This window comes from Euprymna scolopes, chromosome 15 (assembly GCF_053919585.1).
Source record: "Euprymna scolopes isolate OS-2025 chromosome 15, ASM5391958v1, whole genome shotgun sequence".
In the NCBI taxonomy this organism is placed as follows: domain Eukaryota; kingdom Metazoa; phylum Mollusca; class Cephalopoda; order Sepiida; family Sepiolidae; genus Euprymna; species Euprymna scolopes.
Genome location: NC_136496.1, coordinates 21,290,299 through 21,311,555, shown reverse-complemented (window position 1 = coordinate 21,311,555; position 21,257 = coordinate 21,290,299). Strand labels below are relative to the sequence as shown.

The 21,257-nt window shown below is 34.0% G+C and overlaps 1 protein-coding gene and 1 pseudogene across 1 annotated transcript in view; both read right to left on the bottom strand.

Annotated features, from left to right (window-relative positions):
* LOC145293746 (proton myo-inositol cotransporter-like) overlaps positions 1–21,257 on the bottom strand; it is a 93,106-nt gene that overhangs the window by 13,300 nt on the left and 58,549 nt on the right. Inside the window, exons 3-5 of the mRNA XM_080140224.1 lie at positions 18,404–18,603; positions 7,177–7,291; positions 2,434–2,597 (exon numbers count right to left, since the gene is read on the bottom strand). Of these exons, the coding sequence (XP_079996350.1) occupies positions 2,434–2,597; positions 7,177–7,291; positions 18,404–18,603 (479 nt within the window). The remainder of the gene's footprint in view (positions 1–2,433; positions 2,598–7,176; positions 7,292–18,403; positions 18,604–21,257) is intronic.
* On the bottom strand, positions 8,221–8,338 carry LOC145294289 (5S ribosomal RNA; annotated as a pseudogene).

Sequence of the window (21,257 nt, the reverse complement as noted above, 5' to 3'; positions counted from 1 at the left end):
CAATGGTTAGGAATTCTTTCTTTGGACTTTACTTCCTAATAATACCAACATATTTAACTGCACTTCCTTGATTTGATTCTTCGTTCGTTTTGTCCCCCATTTTTATTTATTTGTGAAATACAAAATCGTTAGCAACGCATCAAAGCTGATATACAGCACATTCACGTTAACACACTGGTTCTCGCCAGATCAACAAAATTAAGCAATGCTGAGCCTTGCCATTGCCAGAGGGGTGACTATGGTGGGATCCTTCTACCGCTCCAGAAGATATCTCACTACTGATGCAATTCTCTACCTATATAAAAGCCAAGTACGTCCAAGGATGTAATACTGCTGCCATATCTGGGCAGGAGCTGCTAAAAACAGCCTATCCTGCCTTGACAGAGTACAAAATAGACTTCGTGACTTAGTGGGGGATGCCCTTTTCTCTACCCTGCAACCTCTCTCCCACAGAAGAGACATTGCGAGCCTATCCTTGTTTTATCATTATTTCCATGGCAGGTGCTCGTCTGAACTCCAATCTCTGGTCCCCCCTCGCCAATCTTTCACGAAAAACACCCGTCTAGCTGAATCCACTGTGAAAAATTTCCCCCACTCTTTATCTGTGCCTAAATCAAAACGTGGATTCCATGAACAAAGCTTCTTTCTTAGAACTGCATGCCTGTAGAACTCTGTTCCGTCTGCCTGCTTCCCACCTGACTACAACTTGGATGTCTTCAAGTCCAACGTTAACAAATTCCTAATGAACCGCCCCCTTAAGTAAACACTTCATCAAATCTCCACACTAACGTACTGTACTTGCAATAACCCTTATCCTTGAGTGGCTTCCGGGCCTTGATAAGTGGTGACCACCGTGTAAAAAAAAAAAAAAATGTAGGTGGAATGTCAGATCACTCCTCTTGCTTTCCAATTTGTATAGTGGTGGCGTGCACATATATTAACAGCCATATGAAAAGATTATGGAGTTTAGCGAACTCCATTATTTTAACTGCGCTCACAAAATGATTAAAACTGACATGCTTTCTAGTCTTCCGACGTGTAGTATTTTGTTTAAGAACAGCCTCGATAGAAAAAACAATTTAATAAACAAAAAATATCATAAAAGTTCAATTTAACTTGAAAATGCTATTTAAAAAAATAGCATAGTAACTTCTCTACATAAGCACTGTTTTGTTTGTATATATGTATATATGTAATATATACGTGCGTATGTGCGTATATATATATATATATATATATATATCCCTTTCCGGATTATTTCATGTTGAAACCAGTAATTTTGGAAAAAAGTTTTTTATGTATCAGTTCTTTATATCTTCAAATATTTATTCACATTGTTTGGCTTGTTTTTTTGTTCTTGGACATATTAATGCTTTGGGGCTTATTTAATGCTGAATCCAGTAGTCTTTGAAAACAGTTTTTATGCTTCAAGTTGTTTATTTCTCCAAATATTTATTCATGGTTTGATATTTTTGTAGAAAGTTTTCGTTTTCAATCTTGGCTTTGCAGAGTTTTGCAAAGGGAAAGGAAATAAACGATAATGATATTAATGTTTGGTGCATTTAAGTAAAAAAGTCAATAACTTAAGACATATGGTGCTCTTTCTATCAATAATTTTCCCAACTCTTCATCTGTGCCTAAATCTAAACGTAGATTCCATGAACACAGCTTCTTTCATAGAACTGCACGCCTGTGGAACTCTCTTCCGTTTGCCTGCTTTCCAGCTGATTACAATTTGGTTGTCTCCAAGTCTAACATAAACAAATTCTTGATGAGCTGTCCCCCTTAAGTAATCCAATTTGCCAAATTTCCAGTACTAATAATTACTACGATATTATCCCATTGACTACTGTACACTCTTAACACTTTTTCTCGAGTGGCGTCCAGGCCTTGGTAAGTGGTGACTCCTATGTAAAAAAAAAAAAAAAAAAAAAAAAAAACAGCCTGATCTGGTAGCACCAATAAAAGGGTAAAAACAATTCAGATATGGTTCGATTGTAGAAAAGGTTGTAAAGTTTATTAATATCTCCATGAATGATATTTTTAGGGGGTCACACTATACATGTCCTTCAAGTCTTTATGATCCCAGTTTGCAGTAACAGAAGATGGAGACATGATGATTTGGTTGCATGTCTAGTCTGTTGCGTAAGATAATACAAATTTCTATATAGAAAAATGTACTTACCTATTAAAAAAATGTACTTAACTATTAAAAAAATGTACTTAACTATTAAAAAATGTACTTAACAATTAAAAAATGTACTTAACAATTAAAAAAATGTACTTAACAATTAAAAAAATGTACTTAACAATTAAAAAAATGTACTTAACAATTAAAAAATATACTTACCTATTAAAAAATATACTCAACTATTAAAAAAACTGTACTTAACTTTTTAAAAATATACTTAACTATTAAAAAAATATAGTTACCTATCAAACTTGTTATTCCAAGAATTCTGCGGCCTAGACGGTCGACCAGCCAGACACCCAAGAAAGTAAACAAAAGGTTGCAAGTGTTGATTATAGCCGAATTCCAGATTGCTTTGCTGTTGCTTCCAACGCCAGAGGATTTCACGATTATTCCACTGTAGTAACTGTTAGAGAGAACAATATTTTCAATAGTTAATGTTATATTACAAGTATTGATCTCAAAAACACTTCTATAATAATAAAATAGAACACAAACTCCACCGTGTGTATGTACATTATATATATATATATATATATATATATATATATATATATATATTATATATATAAAATATGTATATATGTGTGTTTGTGTATATGTATATGTGTATATGTATATGTGTAATAATGCGTGTATATATATTATATATATATATATATATATATATATATATATATATATACTAGCAAAAGTATCTGTCGTTGACTGGGTTCAAAAACAGCCTACAGAAAATGAACTCTGATTTATGAAAGTATGATAGGTTATGAAAAGGAAGGGTTGTAAAGAGATAGCTTCGAATTTGGGGGTATCAAAACCAAAGCAAAATATGATGAAAGTAAAAATAAAATAGATAAACCCTATAATTTATTATACCATACCTGTTCACACTGAAATACTTATCACAATATTCTGTGGATCTATATAAAAAACCTTGTTAAACTTTGTGACATATTTCCATTCTATGGAGGTCAGGCGCGAACGAACACCCCATAATTTTATTATACTATATTTCTTCAAACTGAAACATAGTTATCAAAGTATACTTACGCAGATAGATATGAAAAGTCTCTATTTAAGTGTGTGCCTATTTCCATTCTATGGAGGCCAGGCGCAAACGCAGACCTCACAATTTTATTATACCATCCCTATTTAAGTTAAAACATACTTACCAAAGTATTATTATGTATCAAAAACACTTGTAAACGTTTTTTTTTAATTTTTTAATTTTTTAATTTCCATACTTTGTGGACCAGGCACGTACGCAGACCCCACAATTTTAATGAATCATCATTATGCCAGATCAAACATAGCCATTCCTGTGTCTCGATACATCTTCTATCATTATATGTGATCAGTTTTCTATAATAGTCAACCATATAGGAGCCTACTCGTGACCAGACACACACAAAGACGTTCAGCTTTATATTATAGATATATATATATAAACTAGTAATATTCGTGTGTGTGTGTGTGTGTGTGTGTGTGTACAACTCTCTTACAGCCCACACTACTGGACCGATTATGACCAAACCTGGCATGATGATGGTCCCTCACCTAAGGATGGTTAACACCATTGTTCAAGGTTCAGGTCAAAGGTCACGATTATAGCCTATGTATATATACTCTCCTACAGTCCACATCAGTGGACCGATTATGACCAAACCTGACATGATGATGGTCTCCAACCTAGGGATGGAGTATACCTATTTTGAAGGTCAAGGTCAAAGGTTAAAGTCATATTTGGTGCAGATCTTACAACATCCACTTACTGCAAGGGTGGCCGCAAAGTGGGTACCCGAGTGTACAGCAAAGTCATGTATCTTTGCTAGTATTATATATATGTGTGTGTGTGTGTGTGTATATATATATATATATATATATATATATATTATAGCTATGAAAAAGGGAAGACTGAGTTTTTTGTATCCATGATAAAAAAAAGGATGGAGGGAAAATATTTAATGAAGGTTAAGAAAAAAAATTTTTAAAATAGATAATGAGATAGAGTTGGCTGACCAGGTTTCGCCCTCACTTTTCAAAAGCCAAACCGAGGGTTTTCTTTTTTTTTTTATTTTATTATTATAGAGAAACGAATAAATTGTGTTTTTCATGATATGTTGCAATATTACAAGAGTAAACAACATACAATTATACTTTTAATGGATAAAAACAGTAAAACGCTTCAATTTAATAATAAATTGCAACATTTAATCTATAAAAAGTTTGGTTTGTCAACAAATTCAAATACGGATAAAAATATCCTTAATTTGTCCTCGCAGAAACTGTCTCCTGCTGAGGTATTAGTATTGGATCACGGTTTCGAATTTTGTGTTCTGCCTTCTGGTATTAAACGTGAAGAAGTATTTTTGGAATTCGAAATACCTAATGTTCAGGCAGTGAGGCTTACACCTGTCTCTGAAACCAAGGCAAGGGACCTAAAAGCAAGATTAAATGACCTGGCTCATAGCTATGCAAGTACACCAGTATCCCATTCAGAGTTTAAATGGCACAAAGAACACTTTGCAGTCATTAAGACTCTGCGAAATAATAAATCTCTAGTTATAACTAGACTGGATAAAGGCTCGGGAGTGGTTGTACTAAATAATCACGATTATGTTGATAAAATGTCAGTGATTCTTGATGACACTGAAAAATTTATAAAATTAGACCCTGTTAATACTCATAATTCTACTGCTTCCTTAGAAGCTAAATTTCATAAGAAATTTGTAAAGTGGGTGAAAAGTGGTGTACTCCCTTCTGACATAGCTAATGAGATCGGACCCTCAGGCTCTATCCGCCCCAGGCTGTATGGCTTACCTAAAACACATAAATAAAACAAATATTCCTTTAAGGCCTATTCTTTCTACGGTAGGGTCTGCACAACACAAGGTTGTAAAATGGATCTTCAACATTTTACAGCCAGTAGCGAATTATTATAGTAACTACTGCTTAAAAGATTCATTTGAGTTTTCTAATTTTATGCAAAATTATAAAGTTGCCAATAAATTCATGTGCCTTATGATATTAGGAAGTTATTCACTTGTTTCCCTATTTTGGAAACAATAGATATCTGTACTGATTTTTTATATCGTAGTCAGATATCACCTCCTTCCATTCCTGAAAATATATTTATTGAATTAATGAAATTTGCCACAACATTGGTTGAATTCAGTTTCAACAATATAATGTATTGGCAAATAGATGGCGTAACAATGGGCTCGGTCCTTGGACCAATAATGGCGAATATATTTGTGGGTTTCTATGAAAAACAATTGTTATCTGGACTCATAAAACTGCTAGTCTACTTTCGATTTGTAGGTGATACATTTTGCCTATGTAATAATCAAACAGAAGCAAAAAAATTCCTCACTTTACTCAACAAAATGCATCCCGTATTAAAGTATACGTATGAGGGTGAAAGCAATTCTAATTTAGCCTTCCTTGATGTATTGATAACGAAAACGGCATTAAATTATCTGACACCAATTTACCGTAAACCAACGTTTACTGGTCTCTATACAAGGTAGGATTCATTTTGCCCTAACAAACGAAAGTATAATTTGATTTGGACCTTTATCATGGATACAAAAAACTCAGTCTTCCCTTTTTCATAGCTATAATAAAGTTTTGTACCCCCCCCCAAAAAAAAATAATGAAATATATATATATATATATATATATATATATATATATATTCTTTGCTAGTATTCCATATATGCATATATATATATTTATACATAAATATATATATGCATGTTTATATATATATATATATATATATATATATATATATATATATACATACATACATACTAGACTACCCATGACCCGTTGGGTCAGTATGTTACATTAGCTATGGAATTCATGTATGAGCGTGACACTTGTTTTTTGTTTTTTTTGACATAACAGAAACATTTCTATGAAAGTATATTAAAATGAAAAATCAGACGGATCACTCAAACAAAAAAAAAATCCTCCTTATTCGTGTAAAATTACCTATTATATTGTAAAATAGTAGATTTATTTGTAAGAAAATTGCGTTAAAATAACTTAAACGTATTACGGGAATGAACAATGTAAAAAAAAATGCAGAAAGTATTAACAATTGTTTATTTGGATAATTTAAAATGCAAAAAAAAAAAAATTAGGCTGCTAAAAACGTACACAGTAAAAAAAAAATATGTTGTCAACAGGTCAAAGTTGATTTATTTGTGAGAAAATTGCGACAGTATAGTTGTAATACAGAATAGTTGCAAAACATCACCTAAGGGGTCAGTATGTTATATTAGCTATGGAATTAATGTATGAGCATGACACTTGTGACGTAAAGAAAATAGTTTTTTTGTGACATAGCAGAAACATTTCTATGAAAGTATATTAAAATGAAAATAGAATAGAGATAGATTTCTATGAGTCATTCTGTTTATAATTGTTTATTTTTGAAAAAAAAAAAAAACTTACAGCCATTGAATTATAACCAGTAGTAGTAATAGTAGGTTAAGGAAGAGGAGGCGTAGTAGTAGTATTAGTAAGAGGAGGCGTAGTAGTAGTTGTAAAGAGGAGAAGTAATAGTAGTAGCAAGAAGAGGAGGCACAGTAGTATTAGTAGGAGGATAGTGCGCAAGCAAACAAGCAAACAACCAAGAACGACAGAGTTTTACTATTATATAGATATATGTATGTGTGTATGTATTATATGCATGTGTATGTATGTATACATACACACACACACACACACATATGTTTGTGTGTGTGATATTATCAGCACCTCTCTCCTAAGTGTTGGGATGTGTGGAAGAAAGAGGAAAAGAAGTATTACAAAAGAAAAGAGAAATAATTTTATCGGAAACAAAGGCATAGGAAACAGTGGAATGAAAGCTGTTCACCAGGGTAGACAAACTCAACTGAAATAGTATTGTTAAGCAAGGTGAGGCAGTTATTTTTTAGCAAAAGACTATAATATAATGTCAAAATAGTACGTACATAACTGTGTTAACACCAGAGAATTGTGAGAAGAAATGAAGTCCACAACCGACCAGTAACGCACGTCTTACAGATGGAGTTTTTATCATCTTTAGCAACACCTGCAAACGACTTCCTATTGATAAAAAAAAAAAAACGAGGGGAAAAAAGAGAAGAAAAAAGAAATGATCTTTTTGCTTTCCGTAATGATCATCTTATCTAGCAACAACATTTCAACCACTCTCTGCCCTAAACATGGATTCATGCATAAAAAAAGGGAACAAATACTTCCAAACTGACCTTTTTCTTTTTTACCATCAAGTCCATTTTTATGCTTCTGGATTTTTGAGGTGAGGATTAGTTATTTCTATTATTTGGATTCTTCTGACTACTCTTTGGCATTGTACATAATTTAGGATGAAAAAGTTCTTGCACATATATATATATCTATAAAAGTGAACGTGTCTGTCTGTCTGTCTGTCTGTGTGTCTGTCTGTCTGTGTACATTTCCCTACGCAATAACTCTGTCAATTTTTAGTCTATAGACTCGAAATTTGAAATACCGGGTACTGAGATTTGGGAAAATCGATGTGACGGGTGTCAGCCAGAAATTTGGCTGTTAAGGGGTCAAATTTCAACGATTTGACCTTTAAGAACTCTACCAAACTCCTCCGACAATTTTGGGTCTAGACACTTGAAATTTTAGATATAGGTTCCTTGAACCTGGATCTAACTTAATAAAGTGATTTGAGCCCAAAACTATAAATTTTAAGGGGTCATAATAGGGGTCAAAGTTTTAAAAAATTAACCATTTTTTTTTGTTTTTTTTGCACAGCATACACCTCCAAACACCCGAGCAACGCCGGGCACCCCTGCTAGTATATATATAAAGCAGGCTCCTTCTGTCTTAGATAGACTATGGATACCCCTGAAGGGTTGCTTGCGCGTGAAACTTTTGTGACAGAAGGTGCGCAATCTCCAATCACACCTCTCCTGAGACGACATTGTAAAATACCAGTGGCAAGTACATGACGACTGGAAACAAATGCCGAGATAAGCGGAGAGCACATACAGCACCTAGAAGTCCCAAATGGTCACCCATCTAGTACTAACCAGGCTCAACGTTGCTTAACTTCGGTGATCTGATGAGAACCGGTGTGTCAACGCGATTATATATATATATATCTTCTATATAAATAAAATGAACTCATTTTTTCCCGTCTGATTTTGACATTAATAGGATTAAAAATCAAGATATTTCATGCAAATATAATATGCACAAACGGCAGAACAATATCTGAGGTGTGTTATAGGCTTATTATTTCTCAAGTTCCTCGATAATCTTAGATTTCTATACTTTTTCTGCTGAGAAGTCACGGCCAAAATCGGTTAAGATCAATGGAAGTGGTAAAATATTTTCTCTCTAATAAATTCCTCCTCCCCCTGCCACCACTTAACACCGTTTGGGGATCGTTCACAAGGAACAGTTGAGAAGAGAACACCGGTTTGGCTTCGTAGTTCTTTCATGTGAAGTTATTTAAAATCACTAAACTAAGCTGCAGTGCTCTGTGGCGTAGTGGTTAGCGTGCTGGACAATTCACATTATATTTTCACGTTCGCGCCGACCTACCGTAGTCGTTTTTTTTTTTTTTTTTTTTTTTTTTCCTAAACAACTGGAATGGACTTTTCTTGGTGGCCGAACTGTTAACGTTGCAGATGTTTGTTTTTTTTTTCACACTTTATTTTCCTACTTTTACTCATGACTCCGGGTTTGATCCTTCCTACTTACCTACCATAACATTTTTTAAAACTCCCCCCCCCCCCGTCCCGGAAACAAACACTCGGGCAACGCCGGGTACCCCCGCTAGTATATATATATATATATATATATATATATATATATATATATATATACATATCATTCAAACGTGGTAGTATTTGGAAATATCGTTAAGTGGCAGTTTTAGTCATTTAGAACTGCTTTAAAGCTTTACCACTCGCTCATTCTTTGACCAAATTTCAAACACTTTATAGATCATCTTCTCAGCTAAATTGTGAAAGAAAAAATTGTCAATTTCCGTTTTGTAAAACAAAACTTATAATGAATTTACTAGTGTTCCAAATCGTAAAAAAATGTAAGGAGGTGAGCAACGTTTTTTTCTGACTGGTTTCCATAGAAACCCCGTTGCTCCAGCAACTAGTGCTGCTACTAATTTACCGCTCTCACAAAAAGGGAAGTAACAAGAGAAACTGAGAGAATGAAAGCAGACGACTGCTGTACATGTTTTTGTGTATTTTATGTTTATGGAAGCAAAAAAAAAAGACTGAAATTAAACAAAGAACAAGTGAATTTACTGAAAGCCTGGAAAAAATCATGGATTACAATAGAAAAATGCGAGCATGAAAAGTAATATGGTTAAGCTCAAACATGGGAAAGAAAAGGACAAGATATTCTAGTATAAAATATAATAAATTTATAACTAAAAATTTTGCAGCATCAAGAATTGATTATATAATGTTAAATTGGATTAAAAAAAACATTCTTAATGCTACAATATTTTAAATTTATTACATTTTTTACTAGAATATCTTTTCCTTTTCTTTTCCATGTTTGAGCTTAACCATATTACTTCTCATAGTACGGCAGAATCACATTGACACACTGGTTCTCGCCTGATCACCGAAGTTAAGCAATGTTGAGCCTGGCCAGTACCAGATGGGTGACCATTTGGGAACGCTAGGCGCTGTATATACCTTCTGGGAAGGTTGGGCGTGGGGCTAGCATCCTCACCCTGTAAGAAGAACTCCTCACTACAAAAGCATCTACAAAACGTTGTGGATGGCCTATGCATGGATGGATATTAATTTTCATGTTCGCATTTTTCTATTGTAATATATATATATATATATATATATATATATATATATATATACAGGGTATAAACGATAAATTGGCAGTTTGAGATCTCACACTTTAGACCTTGATAAAGAAGGAACTGTAAAAGATTTATTTAACTGTTTCATTTAATACAAACAAATACCGACATTTTATTCCATGCGTCCACCTTCTGTATTTGAATACAGACCCTAAAAGCACGACATGCGTTAACCTCTGACTCTTTCTTGATAGCGCAGAATTCTCACTTTATGGAGGTCTTCAGGGAGGCCACACTATTATGGCTTTCTCAGCATCATGTCTCACGGGTTACTATCTGGAGAGTTAGAGGGCCAGATATTTGAGGGCACAAAAAACAGCATAATAATAAATATGAACTCTGCATAAATTTTAATATCATATTTAAGCATATATTACAACCAAGCAACGCTGAGCATCCTGTTAGTATATAACAATATAGAGATGAATAGAAATATATCTATAAAAGTGAAATTGTGTGTGTGTGTGTGTGTGTGTGTGTGTGTGTGTGTGTGTGTGTGTGTGTGTGTGTGTGTGTGTTTTTCCCTATCAAACTACTTTATCAATTTTCAGTGCAGACAACCCAAAAAATTCAATTGCGAATTGCATAGGGCTCCTACCCAGTTGTGGCTGACAGAACAAGAGCATACTACACTCATGGATTGAATAAAGTGTTCTATTTGGAATTCTGCATAGATTCCCGGAGTTCGGCATAATGATTCTAGAATTCGACAAAAAGATTCCAAACTTTAAAAAGATACACCTTAAGTAGCAATACACTGAATAAAATGCTTTGGATAATCACAGATTTCAAGAGGCTTCTTCTAAAACATTCATGTTTTTCAAACTTTAAGTCATCAAAATATGACAGTTTTCTTCAGAAACAAATATACTTTCAAATGAATTATTAAATAATAATTTACATTATATATTTTTAGAGTTTTAAGCAAATAAAATGATAAAAACCTGAACATCATAAAATAGTGTTTTCAGTAAGATTTTGTAATGACCCTACTTCCCTGATTTGTAAATGCTTGTACTGCATTTGTATTAAGAATTTTGTCATAAAATTTGGAAACTAACCAGAAGAGATGTCACTTTTAATAGTTTAATAGTTTAGGATGTCCAAAATACTTTTAACCAGTCGTTTTTTTTTTTTTGTTGTGTTAAAAATTTTTTCAACATGACGAGTATTGAAAATTTTGAAAACAATAATAAGAATACTCCCAGATACCCACTGTTAAATAAAACAATCTTTTTACTGTTTTTATCCATTAAAAGTATAATTATATGTTGTTTTCTCTTGTTTTTATTCATTAAAAGTATAATTGTATGTTGTTTTCTCTTGTTTTTATTCATTAAAAGTATAATTGTATGTTGTTTTCTCTTGTGGTAGCTAGCAATTTAAAATCATGATAACCAGAAAAAATCATTTTGAGTTTGAGTATAGACTGTCTTGTAGTATTAGTAATAGCACGGCTGTAAACAGACGGTTTTCTTTTAGTTGATTTTTACTTCAGATCGATTTTTTTTTAAATTTTCTTACATGTTCGGTTAGAGCTATTTTGCTATCAACTATATAAATATTTAAAAAATTTAACCAGTGATAAAATTTTTTAAATATTGGGTTTTGCTTTGAACAACTGAAAATGTAAAATATGATTTTTTTGGTTCACTTGTACGAGTGGTACACCCACCTACCCTCTATATTTTTTAATTTTCATTTTTTTTTGCAATGTTTTCAGTAGATTATTATCAAATGGAAACTAATTTACTTGATTATCAAAAATAAACTGTAAAATTTATATTTAAACGTTTGTAGGAAATTAGTTTCTAGTGAAGTTAAAAATGGTGGAAAGACATGAAATATAATCTATATATATAAAAGCGAAAATGTATGTATGTATATAACCACGGAGCTCGCCTGTCTATTTAATTTTATTGACTTTCAAACGTTAATTATTCACATTTCCCGCATCGGCACACGTTACATTCGGTTTTCGGTATAAAAAAAAGCGAAACTCGGCTCTAATCACTGGCCGAAGGCCAGACTGGCCTGCGCGCCCTCCGGAGCCCGGGCGACAAGATCAAAGTGTAGTATCTGTTCCGGCAGATGCTGCAAGCTATGACTAACTATGACTAGCAAAGACCAGATGTGGGGGCAACCCCACATGCCTGACCTTTAACCAGCTCCCATTTCCCACCTCTCGGGAGCTGGTCCCCTTTTTCCCTTCCCCCTCCCTTCACTCCTCACATTAAAAATTGGCCTTGTGCCTAATTTGCTCGGTGGAGGAGCAAATAAATACCCACTGGCTGAAAGCCAGTGGTCTCTAGAGAGCTAAGTAACGTTTGGTCAATGTCGACTTCGTCATATCAGACGGTAGCTTTCATTTCGAGATGAGACACTTCCCCTAATAAACAGGGAGCGGGTTTTTAAAAACAAACAAACCAATTTATTGACCTCATTAAAAACTGTCCCACACAAAATGCTAACTGCTGAATAGCTATCGCCATCACGTCAATCAAAAACGCACACCTGTTTTTTTTTCACAATTTACTATTTTCCAACTGCACGTCGTCAAGGCTTCGTTTTTTTTTCATGGGCACCTGGTTTTTTTCACACACACCTACAAACACCCAGGCAACGCCGGGTACCCCTCGCTAGTTAAAAATAAAAATCAAATTCATTTAAAATTTGTGAACAATTTGTCAGCTTTAGCAAAAAGTTTTTTTTTTGATAGGTGAGCAAAAAATACTTGATAATTTTCCAAACGTCACATTTTCTGTTAGATTGACATCACTGGTTTTAAATAACATTAATTTTTGTCTGTTTGTCATAATTCATGTAAAGTTTCACAATGGGTGTCAAATGCCCTCTTAACAACAAAAAAAAAACAATACAACCTCTAACTTTAAGTATGAGTGGCAAACCTCCTCTTAAAACCTTTTTTATCACTAACAGTAATGCTAAGTCCGAGTGGCAAACTCCCTACCAAACAAAATTCCTTGGTAAGCTACATATAAAAAAAATCTTTCCTTAAAGAAAAGTGCACATGATTTATCTCTCACGAAAAAATAGATTGGTCAACTATCCTAAAATGCTAGAATGGTCTTGAAATGGTGAAATATTTTATATAAAATTTATGTGAAATTAACCTCCACTCTAAATTCTAAAATTGTTTTTGTTTTGTTTCTATCAAGTCTTCAGGATGTTCACACATAATTTCCCTTAATCCTATCATAAACACAAAGTCAGTCATAATTGCACAAAGACCTACTTAAAACCACACATAGGAAAAAAAAAGGAAAGCCGAGCATTTATCTCCCATTGAAAAAAAATGGGTTAACTGCCCTAAAGCACTGGAATAGCTCAAAATAAGGAATGATTTTACATTAAATTCTAAAATAATTTTTGTTTATCTTTCATTAAAGTTTTTCAAGCTGTTCACCCGTAATTGTCCACAAAGAATCATATATTTTGAAGAGGTGGTCATATGCAGGGAGGGGGGAGGGTAATGAAATATTCCAAAGAAATATTGCAATAAAGTAGAACGCCGGAATACAGTGGTCCTAGGATACGTTTTTTTCCAGGTTACGATGTAGAATATCATGTTTTCCTGGACCCTGATCTGCCTTACAGTGTTATTTTTAATAAACTAGCAAGGGGTACCCGGCGTTGCCCGGGTGTTTGTAGATGTGCGTGAAAAAAAACAGGTGCCCGTGATATGACGAAGTAGACAAACGTTCACTGGCTCTGGGCCTGTTGTATTTATTTGCTCCCCCACCGAGCAAATTAGGCACAAGGCCAATTTTTAATGTGAGGAGTCAAGGGAAGGGGAAGGGAAAATGGGGACCAGCTCCCGAGAGGAGGGAAATGGGAGCTGGTTAAAGGTCAAGCATGTGGGGTTGCCCCCACATCTGGTCTTTGCTAGTCATAGCTAGTCCTAGCTAGTCATAGCTTGCAGCATCTGTCGGAACAGATACTACACTTTGATCATGTCACCCGGGCCCCGGAGGGCGCGCGGGCAAGTGTGGCTCTGGGCCTGTTATTAGAGTCGAGTTTTGCTTTTTGTTTATACTGAAAACCGAATGTAATGCGTGCCGATGCGGGAAATGTGGAATAATTAACGTTTGAAAGTCAATAAAATTAAATAGACAGGCGAGCGCCGTGGTTAACTGTGAGATATTACAATTTAGAGATGATATAAAAAGTTTTAAGAAGTTGTGAACCGAGCGAGCGCTTCTCTGAAAGAAGCCTTTTGTGGACATCGAGGAAAAGCGTACATACATACATACATACATACATTTTCACTTTTATATATATAGATAATTATTTATATAATTATAATGTAATAATAATGTATTGTATTTTGTTATTAATTTTTAATGTTGTATCCTGCTGTTCTACTGTATATTTATTTTTAAACAGTCCTAGATTTCGATTTCAGTTATTCATACACATAATGCATTACAATTCAACTTTGAGTTCTCTAACTTCTTTTCTTTTAATAGATATATGGCATTTTTAAGGAATTGCAGCATATTTATGCGCATCTACTGCAGATTATTTGGAAACCATTAATTTCTGGAGATTTTCTATTGCATATTCTGATTCCTTGCACAAAAATACACTTATATGGTACATTTCATTACTTAATCTTGTGTTTTAACAAAGATATAACATTTTTACTGAAAAAGTAATGCAAAAAATGTGGCAAGACGCCTTTAGTCTTAAAGAGGGAAGAATATCCAAATGTGCAAAACACAAAAATATTCATAACTTCCTTAATTTTAATCAGATTTTAAAAATTTTAAAAGATTCTTTCTTAGCTTACGAAGCCCTTTCTATGTAAGCCATTATTGAAATATGTAAAACCATTTCAATTTTTTCATGTGTATTGCTAACCTTAAGAAGGTTGGAAGGTTACATCAACCAAAACGTTGAATATGAAAACATTTCTATATCTTCTCTCTCAATCTTTATTAGTTGTTGTTTTCCATTTTTTTATTGGATTGTTTATTCACAACGTTTCAGCCAACTAATTCCTCTGGCCTTCGTCAGGTGGTAACCGCGACAGATAGGAACTTCGAATCTCCTAACTGCATTCTCAGCCATCACTGCCATCCGTAGTTGTTGTCGTCTCACCACATTTTGGCCAATTAACCTCTGGCACGCTTTGGGTGGGATTGAAACCGCTATCTTCAGACAATGTTCATCTGGAACTGTAGAGATTCAACGTCTTTATCAACTGCGCCACGGGCCCCGAAGGGCGATCAATGGTGGATTCTTTGATCTTATAAATCCACGTTTTATTTATTATCTGATCTTCCATAGTCAGGTCCGTACCGATTGGTATATATATATTATTCCTTAATTGGAATTCATTTTGGAGATGAGCGGTTTCAAATCCCACCCAAAGCGTGCCAGAGGTTAATTGGCCAAAATGTGGTGAGACGACAACAACTACGGATGGCAGTGATGGCTGAGAATGCAGTTAGGAGATTCAAAGTTCCTATCCGTCGCGGTTTCCACCTGACGAAGGCCAGAGGAATTAGTTGGCCGAAACGTTGTGAATAAACAATCCAATAAAAAAAATGGAAAACAACAACTAATAAAGATGAGATTAGTAGTCCAAAATAAAAATAAATTAATATATATAATGCTCATCTCAAAAATGAATTCCAATTAAGGAATAATATATATATCTTCTCTCTCAGTTTGAATCTTGCTTCCTATTTTGCAAAAATTGTTTATTATTTGTCTCTTTCCTTGTATTTTATGTCCTTAAACCTCCCATTTATACCTAGCTGTACAGAGTCTCCATAAAAGAAAATTATGTCCATCATAATTATTTTGTGGGATTCTTTTTTGTCATTTTCATTCGTTAAACAAAACAATTAAACTTGACCTTCTTTAATCAGCTTAATTATGATTGGCCAATAAAAATTTCTATTGTTCAACTTGTTATCTTTCTTTATGAAAATTTAGGCGCTTCTATATTATAATATTATATTACAATACTGAATTTCAAGTGAAACAAATGGTACCTACGTAATTATCGGGTCTCAAATAGTAACATATCCAAAAATTAGGAAAAATGGTAAGGTAGAAAAATAATTATTAATGAAAAAAGAAATTTGTGAAATGAAGCAAACTCACTACGTGATGCTTACTAAAAAGAGAGATAAGTTGACAAGGGAGATAATTAAGTTCTGTTGCTTACATCATGTAATGAATGTAACTTCTCAAAGACACTTGTGATGTTAGGTTGTATAAAAGTGTTAACTTTGTTCAAAATCGAACTTCCTTCTTTAATCGGATTTTTTCGATTTTCGATACATATCGGACACATTCCAGAACAAAACCTAGATAAGAATACTCCCAGATACATCAACTACCTTCATGTGAAATTTATAATAGATCAACCCAGTAATTTCCAAGTCCATAGGGAATAAACACTCACCTAAAACTTGAGTTGGTACTTGTACAGTTTAATCAAGACATTAAAAAATGAAAATATCGAAAAAAAAAAAAGGTTATATTGTATGTATCCGTTTTGAACTGAAGATCGCCGAAAAAACATTTCACTTAATTTGATCGAGCAGTTTTTTTTTTTTACAGTGGAAAAATACATTTTTATGACAGCACATTGAAGGGAGCCATTTTTAATTTTTTTAATTTTTGTTTGGATTTTTAGAAATGCCACGGGGAGATAACTCAACTTGCCGGCACTCCCTCCCCATTTTTAATACTAGCTTTTCTTCCTAAAAATCGAAGCTTTTGCTCGGTATCATAACAAATTGTTTTTTCGCTGTAAAAAAAAAAAAAAAAAAAAAAAACTACTTGATGAAATTAAGTGAAATTATTTTTTGGAGAACTTCATTCCATAACGGATACGTACAATTCAAACTTTTTTTTTTTTCGATATTTTCATTTTTTAATGTCTAGATTAAACTGTCCAAGTACCCTTGAGTCATTTCTAAATGGAAATGTAGACGTGTGATGGTTAGTGTGTTTATTCTATGTTTGAGCTTAACTTCATTAAATCCAATTCAATAGCACTCCTTACAGAGATGGCTCCTTCTTTTATTCATACCGGTATTCTCAAATCTAATTTATAAAAGGCACTATGTTTGTCTGTCTGTGTGTTTCCATATTTTCAAACTCTATCTCCTCCGAAACTAAAAATCACAGAGCGGTGCTAGGGGCCTCAAATGATTGGATTTATTTATGGACCGTTCTTTTATGGATCTTAAGCCGGTTAAAATTATTTTTAAGGGGTCAAGATTGGAAAAAATCGTTAAACATTTTGTACATTAATCTTAGTTTATTTTTAATCAGGCCATATGCGTGTCACATCACCAGCTTTGAATGCTACAGTTTTGCTTTCAGTTTTGATTCTAGCTGATGGCACCTAAATACTTTTTTTTTTACTTTTGAAATCATGACTCTATAAGAATAGATACGAAATCTGGATAAATTAAAATATCATATTTAAGCATATTTTACGACTGAGCAAAGCCGGGCGCTCCCCACCTGCTAGTCTATCTATATATCTATAAAAGTGAGAATGTGTGTGAGAACAACTCTTAACCTACATACTCAATGAATTTTTGATCTACAGACTTGAAATTTGGTATATAGGGTATTCAGACATGTGGAAAACTTTTTAATCTGTTTTCATCTGTAAAAAAAAAAACGGCTGCTAAGGTGTCAAAATTGTAAAAATTGGGATGTTGGGGAGGGGCGGATTTTATCTATTTTCAACTGTTTCACAACTGTGCATGCACGCTCTTGAAACATGACTGCTTAAGTATAAGTTGGTTTAAAAACACTTTTTAAAGATCATATCAAGCTGGTCTAATGGTTATCTTACTTGACTCATTGTCTGTAGGTTTTGGTTTCGATCTCAACTTGAGTATATTTTTTTTACTTACAAGAAGTGGACAGTTTAGAAAAATGAAAATAAAACAACAATGATAAAAAAATGATAATGAAATAACAATGATAAAAAAAATGATAAGGAAATAACAACTATAAAAGATGAGGATAAGTCTGTAAATAAATAAATAAAAAATATACAAATTACTCATCTCAAAAAAGAATTACAATAATTAAATAAAAATGATAATACTTGCATACACATGTCCCTATTTCTTTATGTTTTTTTTTTTACTTCATTTTTTTTTTTTTTTTAAAGAAATTTAATGCTAAATTTAATACCTCCGCTATTACTGTTTATAATGTATAAGAATTCTGCATTGATTAAAGTATAATTTTTATGCATTTTTTACGACTGGGCAATGCCGGGTGGCCTGCTAAAAGATGCTTACCTTTTTGTTTTGGTTGTGAACAAGTGTCCTGAATTTCTGTGATTTCATGCTGAACATTTTGGGTTTGTCGTACCCATGCGAGAGCTTTGTACGAATCTGTGTATCTGCCTTTCTGCATGAGCCATCGAGGAGAATCGTATAGAAAAATGAAACCAACCAACTGTATTGCAGGAGCAAAGCCCTGCAAACCCCACATATACCTACGGATGAGAGAAAAATGAAAAAGAAAAACATTATTAACGCAGTAAATAAACGGCATCTTTTTTTAACTACTATCATAGTCAATTTTTTTTTTTTTTTTTTTTTATTGAATTTTCACCCCAAACAAGGCACAGCGCCACTTTGAAGCAGGGGCTACTATTAGGGACTTAATTAGCGGGGCCATTATGAAGGGAGATGAGTAGAAAGATGTTTGTTAACATTACACTTGAACTTCTGCATATCAGTGCAGTTGGGAAAGCAGAATCCCGGAAGGGAGTTCCAAAGACCCGCAGTTCTGGGGAAGAAACTATTGGAGTAAAAGGCTTTCTTGCACCTAGGGATCTCTACTGTAAAGGGATGAGACTTAGTAGCTTGTCGGGTTTGTTGGGGGTAGCTACGTCGGGGAGGTACAAGTGTTTGCAGTTCGTCAGAGCATTCACCATTAAAGTATTTGTAGAACAGGCAGAGGGATGCAACATCTCGTCGAATTACATTGTACGACTGTATTCTATTCATTACTCATGATACTATGTTGTGATTACTGATTCGACATTAATACCAGCAGTTTCAGGAGAAATGGTATATAGGGTATTCAGATATATGGAAAACTTTTTAATCTGTTTTTATCTGGAAAAAAAACGGCTGCTAAGGAGTCAAAATTGAAAAATTGGTATGTTAGGGGGGGTCGGATTTTTATCTGTTTTCAACTGTTTCACGACTGCGCATGCACACTCGTAAAACATAACTGCTTAAGTATAAGCTGTACTGAGCCTGTTATGAAATGATGGTGCTTAAGTAATTAATGACACAGACTGACAACCTGGGTGCCCCACGTTCGAATTGAGTTCGTTCTATAAAAATCACTTTATCTAAGATGCTGGTAACCTTCACATGATCCCTCTCAGAAGTATCTGATGTCTTTCTAGAAAGAATTCTGACTATAATATATAAGGGAAACCGATGCTAACAATAGAATCTTCAGATTCATACAATATGATAATGACTGAACTTGTTTATGACTCAGCACTCCGAAGAAACACCTTCACCGATGTGACAGAAACCGATAGAAAGTCATCCTTCCTGTACATATCATCACTGAAGCCATTCAATCAGATCTTATCAAAGCATTGTATCAAAAAAAAAAGAGATGACGGTGGCTCAGTGGTTAATGACATGTGCTGGCAATCTGGGTGTGCCAAGTTCAAATCTACTTTGTTCCATAGAAACATTAACTTAGGGATGTTGGCAACCTTCATGAGGTCTCTCTCACAAGTAATCTGATGTCTTATGAGAAATAATTCTAACAGGAAAGATATTAGAGAAACAAATGCCAACAATAATCATCTGATTTATTTGGAATAAATGATTAACAGCAAAAATTAGCAGCAGCTTTACAAGCAGTATCAAAAGGATGCATTTTTTCACTCCAAATAACACAGAGGAGGCTCACCTCCATAGATGGGCCCTGTCGGTGGGGCATTAGAATACACCGACTGCCCCCCTGCAGAGGGTAAAAGTCCCTCAATGGGGGTCCTGGATATGACCTTAAACTATATCCAGTGGTGAGGCCCCAGCTTGCAGGCTTTGGGGAGCGTGGAGCCACCCTTTAATTACCGTTGCTCCCAGGTCCACTCTGACCCAGAGTGGTAGTACCTGTTAGGGTTCCAACTATGGGTTAAATAGAAACCGACTTGAAAACAACAAATATATTCTATTAAAAAATTTTTCTTCAAAATCTTTGGATTCGGCATTAAATAACCCGAAAAGGGTTGATATGCCGTAAAACAAAAACAACCAACCAACCTCCATAGATGACATTAGGCAAACCATCAGCAGCAGACAGAAATTTATAAAGACCGTGGCTATGAAAGGACTCAAGATAAGAATCTGTTTAGGCATTAAAAGTGGTTTTATGTTGTTGCTTTTGTTATATATTACTAGATAATGATTTCCATTAAAATCCATTAAGTATCATGCATCTAAAATCGAGAAAAGCATCCTTGAAAAATGTCTATGTTAGGTGAAAGAAGCCAAAGCAAAACAAAATGGCCACTAAATTTGAACCGATACCATGTTTATCTAACAACGAAACTCAAATTTTACCTTGAAACGATTCCTCATTTAATAATATTTATTAATAATTTAATATTTATTAATAATATTTGACATAAACAACATAAAACCACTTAATAATAACTACTTATAATTTCTAAACAGATTTTTTTGTGTGTTCTTCCAGGGTCACAATCTTTATAAATTACCGCATCTTTGAATCCATATTGGACAGAATAACACTTACAATATCATGACAGTTAGCTGCGGCGAGTTCCCTTCAAATTCCTGCTAGATGAAACAGCATTTTTACTACTATGACAAATGCAATCAGCATCTTTGCCCCCTTCTTCCACAACACATCTACACTTCAGCTTGTTTTCCAGCCAGTCATCTTGCTGCCCAAATCCCTACACATGCCTTGTTTGGGGTGAAAATGTAATAAAAAAAAATTTTTTTTAAAAAGTCAAAGTTCTACAGCAGAGTCAGTCAAGAGCAACAGCTCACAGCAAAAAGACAAATGAACACTTCCACCAAGATAACCATCACAAGCATCTTATAGTACAAGAGGCGTGCAATAAGTAATGCCCCTGACCCACTT